General features: G+C 46.1%; 1 protein-coding gene across 1 annotated transcript in view; it reads right to left on the reverse strand.

Moving 5' to 3' along the window:
* Positions 1–2,360: 2,360 nt before the first annotated feature.
* Positions 2,361–21,376, reverse strand: part of LOC111148908 (enolase-phosphatase 1) — a 34,513-nt gene continuing 15,497 nt past the window's right edge. The window contains exons 2-6 of the mRNA XM_022505689.1: positions 16,317–16,418; positions 14,747–14,949; positions 11,408–11,540; positions 8,844–8,967; positions 2,361–3,485 (exon numbers count right to left, since the gene is read on the reverse strand). Of these exons, the coding sequence (XP_022361397.1) occupies positions 3,346–3,485; positions 8,844–8,967; positions 11,408–11,540; positions 14,747–14,949; positions 16,317–16,418 (702 nt within the window). The 3' untranslated portion in view covers positions 2,361–3,345. The remainder of the gene's footprint in view (positions 3,486–8,843; positions 8,968–11,407; positions 11,541–14,746; positions 14,950–16,316; positions 16,419–21,376) is intronic.

Genomic DNA, 21,376 nt, shown 5'->3' on the forward strand with positions numbered 1-21,376 from the left:
GGGGGCGCTTGGCTCATCCAGTCGGTAGGGCTCGTGACTCGCTCTCCGGGATTGTGACTTTGAGCCCCACACTGACTGCAGAGATTACTTAAAAATAAAACCTTTTGGGGCGCCGGGGTGGCTCAGTGGGTTAAGCCTCTGCCTTTGGCTCAAGTCATGGTCCCAGGGTCTTGGGATCAAGTCCCGCATCGGGCTCTCTGCTCAGCAGGGAGCCTGCTTCCCCCCGCCCTCCCCGCCTGCCTCTCTGCCTACTTGTGATCCCTCTCTCTGTGTCAAATAAATAAAAATAAAAATAAATCAATTTGGGTTTTGACCCCAATCAGTGCCATGGTGAGAAAGAGCAGACCTGAGGTAGAAGAAGTGCGTTAACAAACAGGAATAAAAAGGGCCACAGTTTTAAGGGCTTTCTCCCCTAGAATTCTCTGCCAACAAAATGCTGAGAAAATGTAATAACTTTGATCTCTTTTTGGAAATTCCAGAGGTGAGATTTTTCCTCCTTCCCTTACGAAGGACCATGAATTTCTGTGGATTCACCACCTAGCTCCCTACTTGCTTTCTAGGCATTTTTCCTTCCTCATGACCAATTTACTTCATACCTCAACTTCTTCCCAAGATCTTTTTCCATAACATTTAATTGTGAATGAGTTTTTAGGGTCTAAGAAATATTCCACTCAACTTCTTTTTCCCTTCCTTTCGCCTCCCACTTTGACAAACTGAATCTGATGTTGGAACATTCTCTTTATTCCTGAATCTATTCTCAATTATCCAAAATACATTAGTCATGGGGCGCCTGGGTATTAGCAGATTAAGGGTCCATCTCGATTTTTGGCTCAGGTCGTGATCTTGGGATTGTGAGATAGAGCCCTTATAGGGGTCTCCCTCTCCCTTTTCCCCTCCCCCCAATAAATAAGTTTTTCTGCTGCCCTTTTCATCATAGATAGGAAATGTCCCTTGCTGTAAACTGAATGTCTGTGTCCCCCTCAAAATCCATTTGTTCAAATCTAACCCCCAAGGCAATGGTATTTGGAGGTAGGGCCTTTGGTGGAACCCTCATAAATGGAATTAGCAACACACACATACACACACACACACATTTATTTTTTAAGTGATCTCTATGGGCCAACATTGGGGCTCGAACTCAGGACCCCAAGATCAAGCATCACATGCTCTACCAACTGAGCCAGTCAAGCCCCCCAGAGTGGCTTCCTTATAAAAGTAGCCCAAAGAATGCCCCTTTGCCCCTTCCACTATATGAGGTTACAGAAAGAAGACTGTGGTCTGTGAGGAAATGGGCTCTCACCAGACAGTGAACTTGCCAGCACCATGATCTCAGACTTCCCAGCCTCCAGAACCATGAGAAATACAATTTTTTTAATTATAAACCACCCAGGTCTCTGGGATTTTGTCAGAGCAGCCCAAACAGACTGCAACACCTCCACCTCAATTTTCTTTTGGCTTACGTACGGAGCACCCTCCCTTTCCTTTAATTCCATTCTTCCTTTTTTCTTTTCAAGTAGGCTCCAGCGTGGAGCCCAATGCGGGGCTCAATCTCACAACCTTGAGTGAGATCAGGACCTGAGCTGAAACCAAGAGTCGAATGCTTAACTGACTGAGCCACCCAGGTGCCCCAATTCCTTTCTAATCCAGACTCTGGTGCGTAATCTTCTCTCATTTCTTCCTTACATTACCAATTATTCCTTTACTGGCATTAAGAGACACCTTTTCTATCATCTTCTCATGAGCTTTTTTGAAAACCGTAAGAAGTGCATCTCTTTATTGCCATTTGTGGCTTTACCATTCATAAATTACTGCCACTTCCAAGATTTACTTCCTCATTTGCCTTTTACTACTCTTCCAAGTTTTCATAGTCCTCAGACTTCTTAGTTACTAGGAGACAAAAACTATCAAATAAAGCCTTTTATATTCCCTGTCCTCTCAAATCTGTAATACTTTTTCATATTCAAAGCATCCCCCAAATTATTCCTCCAGGATTCATTTTAGCTTTTCTTGATTAATTAAGAAAACATCTTCCTTCAAGCATTATTTTATATATCTCAAACATAAGATTCTCAAAATCTAAGAAACCCCACTCATAACATGAGTGCTTACTATCCAAATGAAATAACCACCAATGAGATCATATGTGTATTCATAATTCAATTAATAGTCAATGACTTTTCACTGGCATTGCATTCACTCACTCACACACACACACACACACACACACACCCACACCCACAATCCACACACAAAATTAAGGCAAAAACTAAAATAAAGCTCTTATTTTCTCAATCTCTCTTCAGTTTGTCTTTTGTTTATGGCAATAGGTGGTATGGTTCAGGAACCTACATAAAACTGAGTGAAGAAGAAAATGTTTTTATTAATCACTGCATGAAATTGACATGACATCCCACTAGAATTGAACCAGGATAAATAATGCTGTTATAAAATTTACACTCTTCGCATCCATTTCAGAGGAAAATATTACATTATTAGGGCTCTTCTAGAAGGGTCTTGAGGAATGATTTCAGTAAACCTTTTGCTTTTCAATAGTAAACTGCAACATATATTCCCAAACTGTGCTAAGAAGTAGTTAGAAAGGCAACTATAAGATCTATGATGATGACAATTGGCAGGATTAGGACTATTCTGTTAAACATTAGGAGTCACATTCCTATTTTAGCTGTTATCAATGCACCTTTTTCATTGGTAAGGCAACCGCTGCTGGGGATGCCACAATGATCAGCTCAAGTTTCTTCAGTAATAGATGCTTACATGCAACATCGAGATTTCAAATGAGTTTCCTCTCCCATTTTGCTCTCTTTTAGAGCAGAAATAAATGGCTTTTTATTCTGTACAGACGGAGGCTAATATTTTGAAATTCAACTGTCACAATCTTCTAACTCATAATTTAAAAGAAGAATTATTATTGGGAAGAAGTAGGTGAAATACTTCTAGTTTTTTAAAATAAAAAGGCTTCTGAATAACTTCTCGAACCTACCTTTCCACATTGGTACAGGACTCGATAAACATGACACATGTGATCTGCACTGCGGTGATTCTTCTATCAGCTACATTTTGCCCTCAGTAAGGGTTAGATTTGTGGTTTCAAACAATTTCTACACAGAAAGCATCTTTAAATAAGTTTCCTTTTCACTGAACAGAGATTTTTTTTTTTCACTTATTTGCCTGTGGAAGGCAATTTAAACGTATGCATGTATACACTTGCATACCTATGTGTGTATATATATGGTTTTTTAAGTTAGTTACTTTGACCATTAGAATAAAACTAGACTACAGGGAGAAGTCTCTGAGGACAGGCTGGTGTTCCCTCCGGCTCCCGCTCTAGGCTGAGGAGGGCAGGTACAGTTCGCTGAAGGACGTGATGAGGCTGTAGTAAGTCTTCTCGTCGTCTGTCAGCCCTGCGTTGCCAGGTCTCACCACCACAGCAACGTGCACATCCGCTTCCTCAGCAGCGCTGGCCTCTAGGAAAGTCAAAGTACATGTCAGAAACATGACAGGTGACGTCTGAGGTTTGCTTCAAAGGAACCAGGGGCGTGTGGGGGAGGACGCCCCCAAGCTGGGCCCTGATCTGATCACTGCTGAAGCTAGAGACGGGCATACTGGGGACTGAGCACATCATTCCTCCATGTAAATGTGATGCTTCCACAGTAAAAAATGTTTAAAAATACATGATTGTGCCTGACAGACTAGAGTGGTCTAGACTTCCGTGTCCTTGTGTATGGTGTATTGTGTATCCCAGATTTCTGAGCTTTAAGTGGTTATGAATGAGGAAGGAAAGAGCTATGTTCTGTCCACGACATTCCTCCACTCACTCCCCTCAGTCCTACAGAAAACTGAGTGTTTCCCAAAGGTCAGACTGTTGATAATAATACCAGTTAGGGACCGATGGGACAAATGGAAGTCCATGATCCAATCAGGCCAAAATTCCTGCTGCCACATCAGGAGCCCAAATATGTCCTACCCCCAGACCTGCCCGCTCATCTTTTTTGCCTGGCAAATTTCTACTCTTGAAAATTCAGCTCAACGATCTTACCTTCCAGAACCACTGCCACGTGTCTTAGAACATCCCACGTGCTCCTCTAACACTTCATGTTTGGCTCTACCAACACTGTATGAATTGACACGTTATTACCTGTTGTCTCTCTTCGCATTAGACTACGTGCACCTTATGATCAGTAACTGCATGGTGGGTAAAGGAAAAACAGGACGAGTCAAATGAGACTAGGTAAGCTAGGTACAGCAGGGGAGATCTCTAATACACCTTGGATTACACTCCTCTCTCCATTCTGCTTCCATGTGGAAGATAACAGCTAACACATGGTTATGTTTGGTGCCTACTATGGGCCAGGTACGTATAGATACGTATGAACAAAACAAAGCTCCTGCCCCCAGGGAGCTCCCATTCTCATTTAAATCTTCACAACAACCCTGAGGTAGTATTACTATCCCCATGCTAGAGGCGAGCCAGTGAGTGGCAGAGCTGAGGTCTGAAAGTCCATGCTCTAGAACACAGGCGAGCAAATGAAGACCTGCCACGAGTTTTTGTAAATAAAGTTTTATTAGAACAGTCAGGGCCATTCTTTTGTGTATTGTGTATGGTTGCTTTTCCACTAAGAGGACAGGGCTTAAGAGTTGTGACAGACGGGAGGGCCTGCAAAGCCTAAGACACCATCTGGCCCTTCACAGAACAACTTGTCAACTCCTGCTCCACAGCAATACTATTCCAAATGTGACCTACGGACCTGAGGTGTGGGAATCGCCTGCAAGCTTGTTAGAAACACAGCATCTCTGGGGCTCCTGGGGAGGGGGGTGCTCGGTTGGGTGAGCATCCAACTCTTGATTTTGGTTCGGGTCATGATCTCAGGGTCGTGGCATCCAGCCGGGCATCAGGCCCCGCATTCAGCAGGGAGGGCGGCTGGAGATTCTCTCTCCCTCTGCCCCTCCCCCACTCGCTCACTCCCTCTCTGAATAAATAAAATCTTTTTTAAAAATTTTAAAAAGGGGGCGCCTGGGTGGCTCAGTGGATTAAGCCTCTGCCTTCAGCTCAGGTCATGATCTCAGGGTCCTGGGACTGAGCCCCGCATCAGGCTCTCTGCTCAGTGGGGAGCCTGCTTCCCCCTCTCTCTGCCTGCCTCTCTGCCTGTGATCTGTCAAATAAATAAAAAATCTTAAAAAAAATTTAAAAAAAAGGCAAAATCTCAACTCCCCAATATGGAACACTGAATTAGGATCTGCAATTTAACACATGACTTCTCAGCACAGAAGGTTAAGTTTTGATCAGAAGTTTTGAGGAAACAAAACTGCCAAGAGAGGAGGCATTCTGGGCAGACAAAATACACGTATAAATATTGGAAGAATGGAGCGAGTGAGTGTGGGAGACAGGACGTGGGTCAAATGGGGCATATCTGAACAGAGCAAAACTGGCAAAGAACCTGAAACACGTATGGAGTTTAGATCTGGTGTAGTAAGAAACCTCGGTGGCTTCCTGACCTTTGGAAAACAGTTGCACCATCCACACGCGGTAAAGGGCAGCAGTGCCAAGAGAGATTAGAAGTTCCCAGAGAAAGGAAGTGGGGCAGAGCTGTCTCTTCCACCTACCAACCTCAAGTGTCTAGCTTACCGTCCTGTGAAAGGCTGTCACCTTCCCAGAGCAAACAAAGTGCTAAACCATCCCCTCTTCATTGAGGAAATCCCTTCCTCTGAGCAAACTATGCAGGCGCTATTCTTCTCGTCCCTAGTCCCCCGTCGACCGCCGCAAACAGCTTTCCCTTGACTAGCAACCCACGATCCCAACTGCATCGGGCCATCGCGGTCCACGTGGGACCCGATACTAGCTAGTGGCCGCAGCACATTCAGCATCTTACCGAGACCATCACTGGGCAACTGCTGTCCCTAAGCATCTATATGCCCTACTGGCATGATATTGACTTAAAACCCTGGGCCTCCCTCCTTCCCGCCAAGAGGAAAATGTCTTTCCAGTCTCTCTTTCATACTTGGATGTTATTTGGGGTATCAACTTAGTCTTCCATTCTGCCTTGGCAATGGAGCCTGGGCATGTGGTACCCAACAGAGGATCGGAAGTGATAGAAAAGAACAAGGCAAGCAGCCAGCTGCCTGGTCCCATCCCAGCTACACATGAGCCCAGTTCTGGCCCTACTGCCTTAAATGGGTGTGGAGCTGGCAGAGGATGAGGGACGAGAACAAAACCTCCGTGCAGAGACCCTGGAGAAAGCCAATTTTGTTTCAAGGCCAATTTGGGGATTATCTCTATTTGCTAAAGTTAAGAATAGTTTCTGGGACTGCAGCCCAAGGGACCAGCTTAAGTGAAAAGAGAAAGATATAAAATTATAGATGTACTATAACAACTAGGAAAAAAATGTGGCTAAAGACAAGAATATGAAGAACCTGTACACGACCTTACTAGAAAAGGGACTGTAATTATTAATGGTAGCCAAAAAGTGAGGAATGGGGAGAAGACCCGGGGATCACAGCACTCAGGACAGGCTGACATGCCAGGAGCGCCAGCCACAAAGCAGTTCTCTAACTCCAAGCCTGCATAAACTTATCTTCCAAAGTGCTAGGAAATTCAACAGACGGCAAACCACGGATCTGCATCTCCAACAGCCCCTTCCATATGAATGAGGATAGAAAAGCAATTCACAGATTAAAGCAGCTAGCCTCAGCACAGCAAGGCCTAGCTCCTTTCCATAAGGAAGAAAACACAGTAAAAGGTCTTCTAATTATCCTTCATCACAGGGACTGCTGTGTTTCACATCCTGAACCTCTCTAAAGCAATCCCCTCGCCCCACCTCTCTAAGTCCCCAAAAGCCATTCACAAGGGAGGGTATATCATAGCTTTGAATTGGCAAAAGTTTCTGTAGAGGAATAAGACGGGCAAATATTAACAGTGCAGGGTAGGGGCCCGGTGAAATGGCTTTGCCAAGGCTGACGCTTGGCCATGGTATATCTACGTGGCCTGGGTACCTAGTTACACAGGGAACCCTGAAGCAGCGTGTCCATGAGTCCTTCTGTCTGTTCCTCTCCTTCAGTGCGGCCCGGAAGTAAATATAAAGTTCTCCAGGAGGCAGAAAACTGAGACAACAGTCTTGTAGAAACCCTTGGACTCTGGACCCAAGCCAGGACATATAAGACACACAATCTGCTGAGTTTTCAAAACTCAAGATAACAAGTGGTGTGATCTGGTACCATCTACCTGGATCAAAGCTTTCAGTCTACACTGACCAAGGCCTGAAATTTAACACTCACTGAATGTCTACTGTATGCCAGGTAAAATTAAGACTTTCTTTCTCCAGAAAACATTATTATCACTTTTTGAAGGCATTACATCATCTCTATGCTGGTTAAAAAAAATTTTTTTTTAAAAACCACTTAGCAACTCAGTACTTGCTTATAAGCCTCTAACTCTTGCCCGACACAGCAGACCAAAAGCTCAAAGGTCAGCGGCACAGGAAGATCCCAGGTCAGACACACCACCTCTGGTAAGGAATGTCTGTCCGCAGCTTGGATTTGCCTTTGGGCCTATCTCTGAAAGTCCCGGTGGGTAGGGGCGACTCTAGTTCCACACGATAGGAAGGACCAGGGAGAGGGAGACGGCCTACAGGCTCCGGGGGGGCCAGGAGTCACATGGAGCCAACCAGGAAAGAGCACACCGAGCCCTCAGTCTCTTTGCCTAAGCGCCCTTCCCCAGCCGGCGGACCCAGACGTCGTGTGTCACAGCAGCTGCGCGGTCCACCAAGTCCTGCTCTGGGGCAGACGGAAGCGGCAACTCACAATCCCACACAAGCAGGAGGAACACAAACGTAAAGAAGTGCCCTCAAATACCAGCGTGATTATGAACGCACAAAAACGGGGCCCCAGGAGATGCATGAACTCTGAGGGCCATAAGCGAGCCATCCGCAGCCAGAGCCCGGTGGGGGTGTGGGAAAGCTGCACCCGGCAGACGCCTTCCGAGGAGAAGTGGCGCCCAGTCCTCCACCAGCACCCACTACCTCTTCGCCTGCTGCTGCCAGCTTCCTCAGTCACTGGCTTCCTGCTGGAATCCTCTAGAGCGTGTACATTCTCACACAAGAGCTGGAGTGGCTGTTTTACATCCGGTCAAAAGTGCTCTTGAACTCACTTAAATTACCAACATAGTCGAGTACAGGCTGCCACCCGCATTCAGTCCTTACAGCAACAATGCGTGAGCCACCGCACCGTATGTGACAAAGAGGGCCCCACCGGGGCAGCAGGTCCGCCTTTCAGCAGTGAATCGAGCGCAACAAGGCCAGAGGTTCCGAACACGGGGGGGTGTCTGGGGACTGAGATCACCTGAGGGAAGGGAGAGAAAAGGCTCCTGCTCACGGAGGGGCCATGCTCGTCAACCAGAACAACAAAGAAGAAAAGGGAATTCTCCCTCCCTGTAGCTTTTTGCTTCTTTTTTGGCTTTTAGCTCCCATCACTGCTGTTAGATACACGTGCTCAGGTCCACGGCAACTTTATGTCACTGACTAACCACGCACCTACCCTCACACCCTTGCCTGCAAACTCCTTCCAGGGACACCCCTGAAACTGTCCTTCATTATTCTGCCATCTCGTCTGTGTGTACGTGTGTACAGAGGATGGGTGGGGGGCCACGGACAGAGCTACAGTGAGAAGATCTAGTCTTTCCGGCACCACTTGCCCACACACAAACCCCAGGATGGGGAAACGGAGAGAAACATGGATGGGCTGGTCCACGGCTTCTTCTTGTAAACCTGCTCCCTTTTTCAAGGCTCAGCGCCTGCCCAGGAGTATACAGCAGAAGGGGTAGGATTACTCACCCAGGGTGACGTCTGTCAGAAACAGGATGTTGTTGGTGGAGCAGCCGATGCTGCTTGCAATCCTTCGGTAACTCTCACTCTCCACTTTGTGTCCGATCTTGGTGTCAAAGTGCCCGTCAACGAGCTGCGCACAGGGCAAGGAAAGACGTTATGATACACTTGCGACCTGACCCTTTGTCTCTCCTGGTCTGCTCTGAAATACGCAACAATCACAGTGACTTCATCCCCTCAATAAATAATCCCTGGATGTCTGCTTAAAAGAGAACTTTACGCAGGCTATCTATAGAAAATAAAGGAAGATTTTACAGAAATAAACTTTGGAAGAAAACTACCAATTCAATGTATACAAAATCATGCTACAATTTACTTGGTTTTCTTTGATTAGCGTTAATTTTATCTTCGAAATCTTTTAAAATATACATGCTTGACTTTGTATCCTTAAAACCCTATTTGCACTCAAATTACTTACTGGACTAGGTGTCACTCCTGATTATACATCCCGAACATTGTCCTTTTGACCCCAGGAAGAACAGATTTCTCTAACCTGCCCCATTAGTAAACTGCTACTTTCTTTCTCTGCTGCTGACCTTTGAGATTTTGGTCTATTGTGTCAGGCAAGAGATAGAGGTATATAAGTAAAATTTTTTTAGGATTATTTATTATTCGAGGGGCGCCTGGGTGGCCCAGTGGGTTGAGCCTCTGCCTTCGGCTCAGGTCATGATCTCAGGGTCCTGGGATCCAGCCCCGCATCAGGCTCCCTGCTTGGCAAGGAGCCTGCTTCCCCCTCTCTCTCTGCCTGCTTGTGATCTCTGTCAAATAAATAAATAAAATCTTTTTAAAAAAGGTTATTTATTATTTGAGAGAGAGAGTACGAGCAGAGGAGGAACAAAAGGAGAGGGAGAAGCAGACTCCCTGCTGAGCAGAGAGCCTGATGTGGGGCTCAATCCCAAGACCCTGAGATCCTGACCTGAGCCGAAGGCAGACGCTTAACCAACTGAGCCCTCCAGGCAACCCCCCAAGTACATTTTTATCATTGAATTCAGTAACTATTGTGTATTATCTACTATCACATTACTGTCCTTCTATCAGAGAGAACAAGAGTCGTTTACATCTGTATTCAGGAGATACACGTATCTGTATACCAACACAGGGTTTTAAAGGGTTTTATTCCTAATTTAATATTTGACCTAAACTAAGATAAAACACAGGGAAGTACTAAAATGAGAATAGGACACCTCCGAAGCCAAAGTGTTCTCTGTGCCCAGCAGAGGCTCAATAAACATTTATTTAAAAGACAGCTGCTGGGACGCCTGGGTGGCTCAGTTGGTTAAGCAGCTGCCTTCGGCTCAGGTCATGATCCCAGCGTCCTGGGATCGAGTCCCACATCGGGCTCCTTGCTCATCAGGGAGCCTGCTTCTCCCTCTGCCTCTGCCTGCCATTCTGTCTGCCTGTGCTTGCTCTCTCTCCCTCTCTCTCTCTCTGACAAATAAATAAATAAAATATTTAAAAAAAATAAAAAATAAAATAAAAAATAAAAAATAAAAGACAGCTGCTGAGTGACCTAGTGCACATCACTAAGTTCAGCCTGTATTCAGTCCGTCCACATTTCTTCTTCAAGTCCTAAATGCCTTCCCTTTTCCCAGTGCCTGCCCTGTCCTCCAGAGGGCGCAGGGATGGTGGGACAGAGGAGCCAGCAGGAATTTTCTCATCTACAGGAAAGGTAACAGGTGGCCTTAACATTCCACACCCAGTTCTCTCACAGGAGAATGAGGTTTCTGTTAAAATAAAATCTGCTCTCGGGGCACCTGGGTGGCTCAGTGGGTTAGGGCCTCTGCCTTCGGCTCAGGTCATGATCCCAGGATCCTGGGATCGAGCCCCACATTGGGCTCTCTGCTTGGCAGGGAGCCTGCTTCCCTCTCTCTCTCTCTGCCTGCCTCTCTGCCTACTTGTAATCTCTCTGTCAAATAAATAAAATATTAAAAAAAAATAAAATAAAATAAAATCTGCTCTCTCTCCAAAGTGCCAGGAACAAATGAGCGACCCTGCACACTGCTTCGTTAAAGTACATGCACGTGTCTGGAGGGGGTACGTGCCACTGCCGTGCCACTCACTGGCTCCTTAAAACAACCAAAAGAAGTGGCCCACTAGTTTCGTCCGAGTTGACAATTTTCTAATGTTGGCAAGACAGCTGATTTACAAGCCGGCTCATGTCTCACTAGCTGTATTACATATACATATAGATATTCCTGACCCCCCTTCCCAGACCTGCCAGTGCAGGTTTGCTGGGAAGCACGGCCCAGGGATCTACACTTTTAACAAACTCCCCTGGTGCTCGTTACTCACAGCAGCTTAAGAACCTCCAATGCCAAGACTGGCACAACAGAAACATTCCACCCTTCCCTCGAATCCACTCCCCAGTTTTCCCACTTCTCTTCACCACCTGCTTGGCACACATACACACAATGATCTGAATGTTGACTTGGCTTAAAACCGTAGAATATTCCTTTAAGATTCATTATTTCATGCTTTGATAGTGTCAGGAAAACAGTAATCAGGTAACCTACCTCAAGAATGTCTCCCTCTGTAGAATGCCCAAATAGTAGCTTCTGGGCTTCTACACTCCCTGAGGAATAGATATACACCTTCATTCCAGCCTCTCTCCATTTCCGGACTGCTGGAACTACATCTTCGAAGAACCTAGAGGAAAGACCATCAAGTTCAAATGCAGGAACATGGCATCTAGCCTGACGAAAGCCAGTCAAAATAGCCTAACAAGTTTCTTTTATATGAGCCCAAAGGGTCGCTATGAGAAGCACCTCCAGGAGACTGCAAACTCCTGCCGACCTACCAAGTTTGTCCCTGGGGTTCCAAGACCACAGCAGATTAGAAGCAACAATGTAGGCGCACAGAATAGTCTTTGACAGGGGGCCACACTAACAGTAAGTGATTACAAATAAGGGATGAAATAAAGCGCTTCATTAAATTCCCAAAGAACTCAAAAAAGTAAGTAACAATTATGTAATCTTCGATGAAATGCATGACAGGAAGAGGCTATTACGTCCAGTGTGCCTTCAGAAAGCATGGAAAAGCCTTTAAAAAGATTTGCTCCCAAACAATTACAAGGAAAACATGTGAGAGTTCAAAGCTATTTATATGTAACCAGCTAGAAAATGGAACTCTTTTCTTGAGAACTAAGAAAACCTAAACTTTTTTTTTTTTAAAGATTTTTATTTATTTATCTGACAGAGAGAAAGAGAGATCACAAGTAGGCAGAGAGGCAGGTAGAGAGAGAGAGGGAAGCAGACTCCCCGTTCAGCAGAGAGCCCGATGTGGGGCTCAACCCCAGGACCCCGAGATCATGACCTGAGCTGAAGGCAGAGGCTTAACCCACTGAGCCACCCAGGCGCCCCGAAAACCTAAACTTTTAAAATATAGAGAAAAAATGACATAACAAATCAGTTACGAGACCCGCACCATCTCACATTAGCTAACTGGCAAACAGTGTCTAGCTTTTCTGATTCCTGACATGAGTCCTGCTTCCCGGTTCTACAACTTCTTCCATACTCGGTGGTGGAATTATCACAGAAATAAGGTGGAAAGAGAAGCACAAGAACTTGGAACATGCAACCAGTCATCTTTAACAGATTAACTGGAAAATGTCAGGGAAGTCTCCTACTGGATCAAACAGCTTACTAGAGGACACGGACTGAAGGAAGGAGGTCAACTAGTTTGAAACCAGCACTCATGACCGTGGGTTATTCTGTGCCTTATGCTGTAATCACAGAGACAGGAGTTCTCCACGTTGAATTTGCAGATTGTTTTTGCTCCAATTCTGGGCTTTGAGGTCTAAGATAACTTATTTCAAGTCCTTGGTTTCATAATTAAGGAAACCGTCCGAGAGAAGGAAGGACTGACTAGCTCAAGCATCCTCTCTCAACTCCTTTAGTGTCTTACACACTGAACTAGAGGATATTCCCAGGCGACTGGCCTATCCTGAAATCCTAACGTGTCCTTTAAAAAGTGGGAGCCTCCCGGGACGCCTGGCTGGCTCAGTTGGTCAGAGTCAAGCATCTGACTGCAGTTTGCGTCATGATCTCGGGGTCCCGGGATTGAGCACCAGGGTCAGGATCCTCGCTCAGCAGGGTGTCTGCTTCTCTCTCCCTTTGCCCTGCGTGTGCTCTCTCTCTCTCTCTCAAAGAAATAAATAAAATCTTCAAAAAAATATATTAAAAAGTGGAAGCCCCTTGTGAAGTACATAGAGGAAGCGCAATTCGTTTGACAGAAAAACAAAAATACAGCAGCAACTCGAAGTAGTCTTGGGTTTTGCACTGTGCATCAGGCAATGGCCTAAAATCCTTAGGGGCAGTGTCTGATCAAGAATTTCTTTCAGGCACCTGGGTGGCTCAGTGGGTTAAGCCTCCTCCTTCGGCTCAGGTCATGATCCCAGGGTCCTGGGTTCCAACCTCGCATCGGGCTCTCTGCTCAGCAGGGAGCCGGCTTCCTCCTCTCTCTCTCTCTCTACCTCTCTGCCTACTTGTGATCTCTGTCTGTCAAATAAATAAATAAAATCTTTAAAAAAAATAATTAATTTCTTTTTGGGCACCTGTGTGGCTCAGTCATTAAGCATCTGCCTTTGGCTCAGGTCATAATCCCAGAGTCCTGGGATCGAATCCCACATCAGGCTCCCTGCTCAGCGGGGAGCCTGCTTCTCCCTCTCCCGCTTCCCCTGCTTGTGTTCCTTTTCACGCTGTGTCTCTCTCTCTCTCTCTCTCTCTGTCAAATAAATACATAAATAAATAAATCTTTCTTAAAAAGGCGGATTTCTTTTTTTTTTAATTATGTTATGTTAGTCACCACACAGTACAACATCAGTTTTTTTGTGGTAAGAGTTTCTTAGCAGGCGCTATCTGGTTCAGTCAACAGAGCAGGGGCTCTTGATCTCAGGGTTGTAAATTTGAGCCCCATGTTGGGCATAGAGATTACTTAAAAATAAAATCTTAAAAAAAAGAAAAAGAAAGAAAGAAAGAATTCCTCAGCAATACAGGACTCCGAGTCTCCTTGGACAGGATGGCTTTCGGGAACACCGCAGCCCAGACTCAAGGGTGTGCGGAAGTTGCTCCACAACACAGGACAGAGTGGCACTGCTGACACTCTGAATGACGCCCAGATGACATATAAATCCTTGTCAGCATCGTTCCTTCTCCGGCAGCACAGAAAGCAGGAAGCCCGACAGCCTGAGAAGCAGCCCAATGGCGCTGTCTGCTGAAGATCAAATGTGACCGAGCTCAGTCACCTTTTCCTGGGAGCTGTTTTAAACTGGGATCCAGGGGCGCCTGGGTGGCTCAGTGGGTTAAAGCTTCTGCCTTCGGCTCAGGTCATGATCCCAGGGTCCTGGGATCGAGCCCCGCATCAGGTTCTCTGCTCTGCAGGGAGCCTGCTTCCCCCTCTCTCTGCCTGCCTCTCTGCCTACTTGTGATCTCTGTCAAGTAAATAAATAAAATCTTTAAAAATAAATAAATAAATAAATAAACTGGGATGCAAGTCCTCAACCACCATCCCACAAAGCCAGGCATGCCGCCATGGGGAGCTTAGCTGGGTGGAATGCTTTATCCCCGCTTTGGAAAAAACAAAACAAACACTTGCTTTGTTCAAATAAAAAGAGCATTAGGCGCCTGGGCAGCTCCATAGGTTAAGCGTCTGCCCTGCTCAGTGGGGAGCCCACTTCCCCCTCTCCCTCTGCCCACCCCCTCATTCTCTCTAATAAATAAAGTCTTAAAAAAATAAAAAGAAGGTTGACTTTATCTATCTGACTAATCACACAACTAACACCGGGCAGAGAGGACCATGTACACGTCTCGGGCTTCCGGGCTGGCCAAGTGCGTGGAGCCGCGCGCAGCACGTACTCGGCCTTGACACGCCCGGCTGCGAACGCCGCCCTCCACATGTGGCCCTGCAGCTGCTTCAGCGCCGTGGTCTTGCGGTCCAGGGCCATCTGCCAGCACACGTTGTCCACCACGGCCTGGATCGTCCGCTGGGGGTCGTCTTCTCCACTGCCAGACGAGGCCGGAATGGGAACAGCCCCATCCAGGTGCGAATCCTCTTCCGCCTTGAAGTCATAAACAACATGAAGGTTGTTTCTTACTTACTGTAAAAAAGATCACTTAAAACGAGGCCTGAAAACCTAGCGGACCCGCTTTCTCCAGCAATCACTGGCACCTACACTGCTACAAATTAAAGTATCTTACACTTTGGGGGCTGACAGGAATGATCCTAAAGGAAAGTGGATTAGAATGAATAAATCCACATCCTCGTTGGACGGGAGAGAGACGACATATAACGGTAAAATGATATCGTGAGACTCAGTGTGTTGATTCACTTACGGGGATCAATGAACCAGGACATCGGTTAAATCTGACCATTTTCTCTGCACGATAATGAATCAAGGAAGAAACAAAGAAAATGTCAGCGAAATTCACTTATGCCTGGGGTTCGATGAAAAGAAGCTGGGGAAGCCGTGTCTGGCGTTGGTTCTTGTTCAGTATCTTGCAGTTTTCCTCCTCTCGCCTAAAGTATGTAGCAGCTACTTAGCACAATGACGCTGTGACAAAGCATATGCCCAGGTTCTGAAGACCGACGGTGGGTGCACTGTAACAGGGACTGGATGTGTAATTTCAGTAACGAGAACCGAGACAACAGAAAGCTTAAGGGAGGCGAGTGTTTCAGATGAACCCGGAGTTACCTAGAACATTTAACAATCCCAAACACCCAGTGGCCCCAAGGGTATATTTCCAATCCCAGTTCCCAACCATTAAAACATTTCCAGAACATTCCACATTGTCTGACGTAGAACACGACTAGAAAATAACTGTCAGAGTTCACCCGGCACAGCGTGTAAGATCTTTGCCACTGAAGCAGTTTGAAGGAGAAAGCGAGCAGGAGCTCTACAGCACGGAATGCAGAAGGGAAAATCGACTGTAAGCTGGCCAGAGAACAGAGCAGAATGGCACAGGAGACGAAGGCTGGGCCTGGTGGGAGCGGGATGTGAGGTGTGCAGGGCTGTGTGGCGGCAAGGCCCCAGGAGGGCTGTGCAGGAGGCACGAGAGACCAGAGGCTCACTGGGAGACGGTACTGAAAAACGTGGTGAGACAGCACAAAACCTCTTGCACATAACCAGAAAAAGCTTAGTTTTAAAAATCCAAGACATTTTAAATAATCAATTAATTTTTTAAAAATGACAGCTTTATGCAATCGAAATGGCTCCAAAGAGAGGCAACTGTGGAGACAGTAACTGCCACGATCTGGCCATTTAATGAGGTGCTGTGAGTCCCTAAGCAGGCAAGCCGCCACACCGCCCACGCCCTAGGAAGCCAGGGTGCTCGTTTCCAGTGTGTTCGGAGCACATCTGAGTCTCCCGGCATCCTCAAGTCTCAGACACTTGGGAATGTGGAAGCAATGGAACAGCGATGTCCCAACCTGTTTCCTCAAAAGACTGACGTCTTGCTGGCACTCCTCTTCTTCCCAGTGTGTCTGCAGATACTCTTTAACATTTTCTTTGATGTAAGGAAATAAAATGTCCTGGATAAACGAGTTAAAAAACAAGAATTAGCTTTAGTCATCTGCACGAGAGCAAGTTCTTCAACAATCTCACCTCTGCTAACTGTGGCAAGTAAAGCCCCTGAAACGTACATGGCAAATACAAAAATTTCTGCTGTGGCTAGAGAAACAAAGACCAAGAAACAAATGAACTAGGTCAAGAGTCAGCCAACCATGGCCCATGGGCCAAAGCCAGTCTACCCCCTGCTTCTGTAGATGAAGATTTTTGTTTTGGTTTTGTGTCTTAAGTAAGCTCTATGCCCAGTGTGGGACTTGAACTCACAACCTGGAGATCAAAAGTCACATGCTCCAGCGACTGAGCCAGCCAGGCGCCCCCGGAAATGAAGTGTTACTGGAAACGGCCACACTCACTTGCTTACAACATGGGCAGCTACCCTGGGGCCACAAACGGCAGAGTGGAGTATCTGTAACCAAGATCACACGGTCCGCAAGGTCCAGCAATTTACTGTTCAGCCCTTTACAGCGAGTCTGCTGACTCAAGTACACCTTGCTCAGAGCTGCAGTGTTGATACGCACAAGCTGGCACTTGTGCACAGCTCAAATTTCGGCGGGACATGGTGTCCACGCACAGCAAATGCTTAAAAAAAAAATGTGATCACCATGATTCTTTCTTGGTGGTCAGACTACCTACAAGACAGTGATGGGCAGGACAATTCAGAGTTAAATACCCTGTCGGTAAGGTAAGCTCTCTTACGTCAAAATTCTTATTTACTGACAATTCAGCACGTGGATCCTTTCAAATCAAATATGGCACATTCAATAATTTTTTTAGTGTCTACTAGTGGGGCGTGCAAAAGGGAACTGGAAAGACACAATACATCAGTGAGGTTAAGAATCTAGCAGGGGACAGGAGCATGGCAGGCGAAACCACCCCTGCAGCGTGATGCGACGGGAGTGACAAGCCGAGCAGGAGCAGAACGCTGTACGAATCCAGAGGGTGCCGACCCCAACAGTCTTAGCAAGGACCTGTCTAAACCCCCAGCACAGGAACGTACACCAGGAGTGTAGACCCCAAGTATACACCTCAGAGGAGGTCTTACGGTTTAAGGAGAATTCTATAATCAAGTTGAACTCAAGAAGTCTGTTTACTGAAACTCATCCACTCCCTTATTTATTCAAATATTCACTGAAAGCCCTTTATAATTTCCAGTTCTAAAATAAATAAGTGACAGGGATACGAAGTACAGCGTAGGGAACACAGGGAAGAACTCTGGTTAGGGACGGCGATGAAGCTTGGTGTGGCGATGGTTTCCTAATGCGTGTAGAACGTCCAGCTACTATGCTGCACGCTGGAACCAACAGGGTACTGGGTGTCAGCTGTATTCCAACAAAAAAGATAAACAGCAGGGCCAAAGCATTTACCTCTCCTCACAACGCATTACTGCAATCTCACCTGCGTGAGTAGGAACACAGAACCCCCCCAGTCCGCTGGCTGTCACGCAGCTTCTAGTTCGTCACGATCGTCCAGCAGACCCGAGCGCACACAGCGGAGCCCGGTGGACCGCCCGGCGGACTTGGCAGAACAACCTTGTTTAAGCTCAATAAAAACTCATTCCGGATCTCAAAGAAGGAAAACAAAGAGCCGAGACTGGCACTTGCTTTTTCTGCAAGAGATTCCCTTTCCGATACTGACAGAGCCCAGCTTTTCTTTCAAGACTTGGTTTCCCCATCGTGTCCTACATCGTGCCCCTCGACCCTTCCTTCGGGCCGGACGGCAGGCGGGCGCCCCGCTGAGAGCGCTGTTGGAGAAGAGAGGAAGAAGCTGGAGGTTCTGTGCACACGCACCCCGGCCTCTCCTGGACACGCACCAAAGACTCTAACACACACACAAAGGAGAAAGTAAAAAAATGTCTATTGCAGTACTGGGTGTAACAAAATCGACGGGAGCAACCAAAATCTTCCCCAGCGAGAGAGAAGATAAACTCGGGTATATTCACTCCTATTCGAGAGCAGTATACAGCAGTTAAGAATCAGCGCACTTAAATTATACACACGAACGTAAACGCTAACACACAAATAACCCTCCTCTCCCATCACCCGAGACGTACTCAAGAGTCTCAGGTACAGCTGTAATGTGTCATTCCTTACATCTGAAACGAAACAGTATAAAACCTAATAAGCTTCGCGGTAGGTGTGCGGTCATTAGATTAATCCATATACTTCCTTATTAAAATGTTTCGCAGTTAAAAAACAAGTCAGCTTTGACCCCTCACCCTCTACCTGCTTCCTTCCCGCTTGGTCATCCTCCTCTAACATCCTGTTTCCCATTGTCCCCCCATTCTCGAACACCTGGAAGCTTTCCCGGGGGAACTGCTGGTTAGATTCAGGGCCTCCCAAAATCTGAAAAGCTGAAGTACGTAAAAGCTCTAAAAATGCATGCAGAGCTACACTCCTCTGTGCGTCACAATGCCCGATTTCCTAATCCAGTTTGACGGGTCCCAAGAAGAGTTTCCGAAAAACTTTCGAAGGCCGGAGCCCAAGTCCTCCATGTCTGTCTATGGGAGAAGAGAAGAGCAGCAGAGACCTGGCAGTGCACCAGGCCGGGGTCCGCCCCTGCCTTGCACTGCTGTGTTCTACCCACCCTCTCTGCGCCTCAGTCTCCTCATCTGCTGAATGGAAATGGTAATCCCAAGCAAGGTCACAGCAGTGATGGGAGAGAGAGACAAGTAGACAGACAGGTAGACGGATAGACAGAACCTAGATCTTGCCCCTACATTCTCCAGCACAAACATTTAAACCGGGCAAGGATCACCTTAGACCCAAACTGAGTAACAAAGGATGGTAGCAAAGTTCCCAGACGATAAATCACAAGTACAATGAACTCATATGTTCACCTTTTACTGAGGACCCACTGAGTGCCAGAGACTTCTGGTAACAGAGTTACGAACCACAGCCTCTGTCCTCAGGGGACTCAGAGAAATACAGGGTACAAGGTTTCAAACAACTTTGAACTTTTAGGAAAAGCTTCAGAGTTCCTGATCATCCAATTTGCCTCTTCCCTCTAGACAGGAAACTGCCCACTGCAATGAGTGCACACACACGTAAGCAACGAGGGCAGAACTTCGTACACAACACACGGGACATCAGGACACACTGGGGGAGACGTGTCAGCAGACTTGGACCTCAGTGGAGTAAGCGTTATTGCATCCTATAAAGGTATACGCGGCCGAAAACTAAATTAAGATTTCATCCTATTCTTTCAGCATACTTTTTGAGCAACCTATTTTATAAAATAAATAAAATGCCTTCCAATCACTTGCTTTTCAAAAAGCCATAACTATATGAATGACATGTGCTGTGACAACATACGAGAATGCTCTAAAAATAGATTCAGTAAAGCTAGAGCTTACTGCCCAACGCTGGCCACTCAACATTTTCAGGCTTTAAAAGTAATTCCAGAAATAACTGTGATGACAGATGTTTTAACTTCAGTCATAATCCATTTATGGGGAATTTCAGAATACTACACTATGAAAAACATGCTACAATAAACCTAGGATTCTATAAGCACGTGAAATATTTTTAGTCCCGCAGGTACCTAAGGGGCTGGTACGGCTTAGTAGTACACATAGCAAAACGCCACAGAACCAAGTGAGAGTATTTCCGCCGAATGCTGGAGGGGACACTACGCAAGGAGCACTTTACATGACCCCACGAAGCCCAGCGGTGGCTTTCTGAAAGAGCTCCATTAAGGCTCTGTAAGGGCCACAACATTTCTGAACATCTAATTAAGGAAGCTGACTCGTTAATGTTTAGGAGTCTATGGATTTGCTTTATGGTCAAGGCGTTTTAATACAAAGGTCATAGAATCAATAAGAATAAAACAGTCACTATATTGTTTACTCAAGTCTCCTTTGAGGAAAATGGATAATAAAAAGGTAATGGGTAATACTTAGAGTATAGCTATTTAAAGAAACGATTTTAAAAGCCTTCCAATGGGGCGTCTGGGTGGCTCAGGTGGTTGAGTGACAGCCTTCGGCTCCAGTCGTGATCCTGGAGTCGCAGGATCGAGTCCCACACACCCACACAGCCTCTCTGCTTGGCGGGGCATCTGCTTCTCCCGCTGACCTCTCTCCTCTCATGCTCCCTCTCTCTCAAATAAATAAATAAAATCTTAAAAATAAAATAAATAAAATAAAAGCCTTCCAACGAACCACACAGTACAACAAATGATTTAAAGTATTTGAGAACTTAAGACTTTTTCAGCCAGGGGTGCCTGGCTGGCTCAGTGGGTAGAGCATGAGACTCATAATCTCAGGGCTGTGAACTCAAGCCCCTATTGGGCGTGGAGCCTACCTGAAAATAAAGTAAGAAGCACCTGGCTCCCTGCTCAGTGGGAACTCTGCTTCTGTCTCTGCTGCTCTCCCTGCTTGTGAGCACGCACGCTCGCGCTCTCCCTCTCTGGCAAATAAATAAATAAAATATTTTAAAATAAAATAAAATATTTCTTAAAAATAAATAAATAAATAAAACTTTTTCAGCCAGAAAATAAAACAACACAAAGGCAGTCTTAGTGGACTATAATTTTTTTCTTTGGACTACTATTTTTCTACTAATCTCAGAAGATGAAAGGAAAGGAAAATTAAGTGGCTTGATGGGTCTTAGAAACAAATTACATTCTCAAATAAGAAATGAAACAGGTTTCAAATATACAGCATAATCCCCTTCTGGGGACTACCTAATCCACAGAACAAAAATCAAGGGGAACATGGCCGTTTGCAAAGGTTTTCTGTATTTTGTTTTTTTTTTTTTAGATTTGATAATTTTTTTTTAATTTGGTAATTTTTTTTTTATTTCTTTTCAGCGTAACAGTATTCATTGTCTTTGCACTACACCCAGTGCTCCATGCAATACGTGCCCTCCGTAATGCCCACCACCTGGCTCCCCCCACCCCCCCCCCCCCCCCCCCCCCCCCCCCC

Source organism: Enhydra lutris, unplaced genomic scaffold (assembly GCF_002288905.1).
Source record: "Enhydra lutris kenyoni isolate GAN:26980312 unplaced genomic scaffold, ASM228890v2 scaffoldscaffold21, whole genome shotgun sequence".
NCBI lineage: Eukaryota > Metazoa > Chordata > Mammalia > Carnivora > Mustelidae > Enhydra > Enhydra lutris.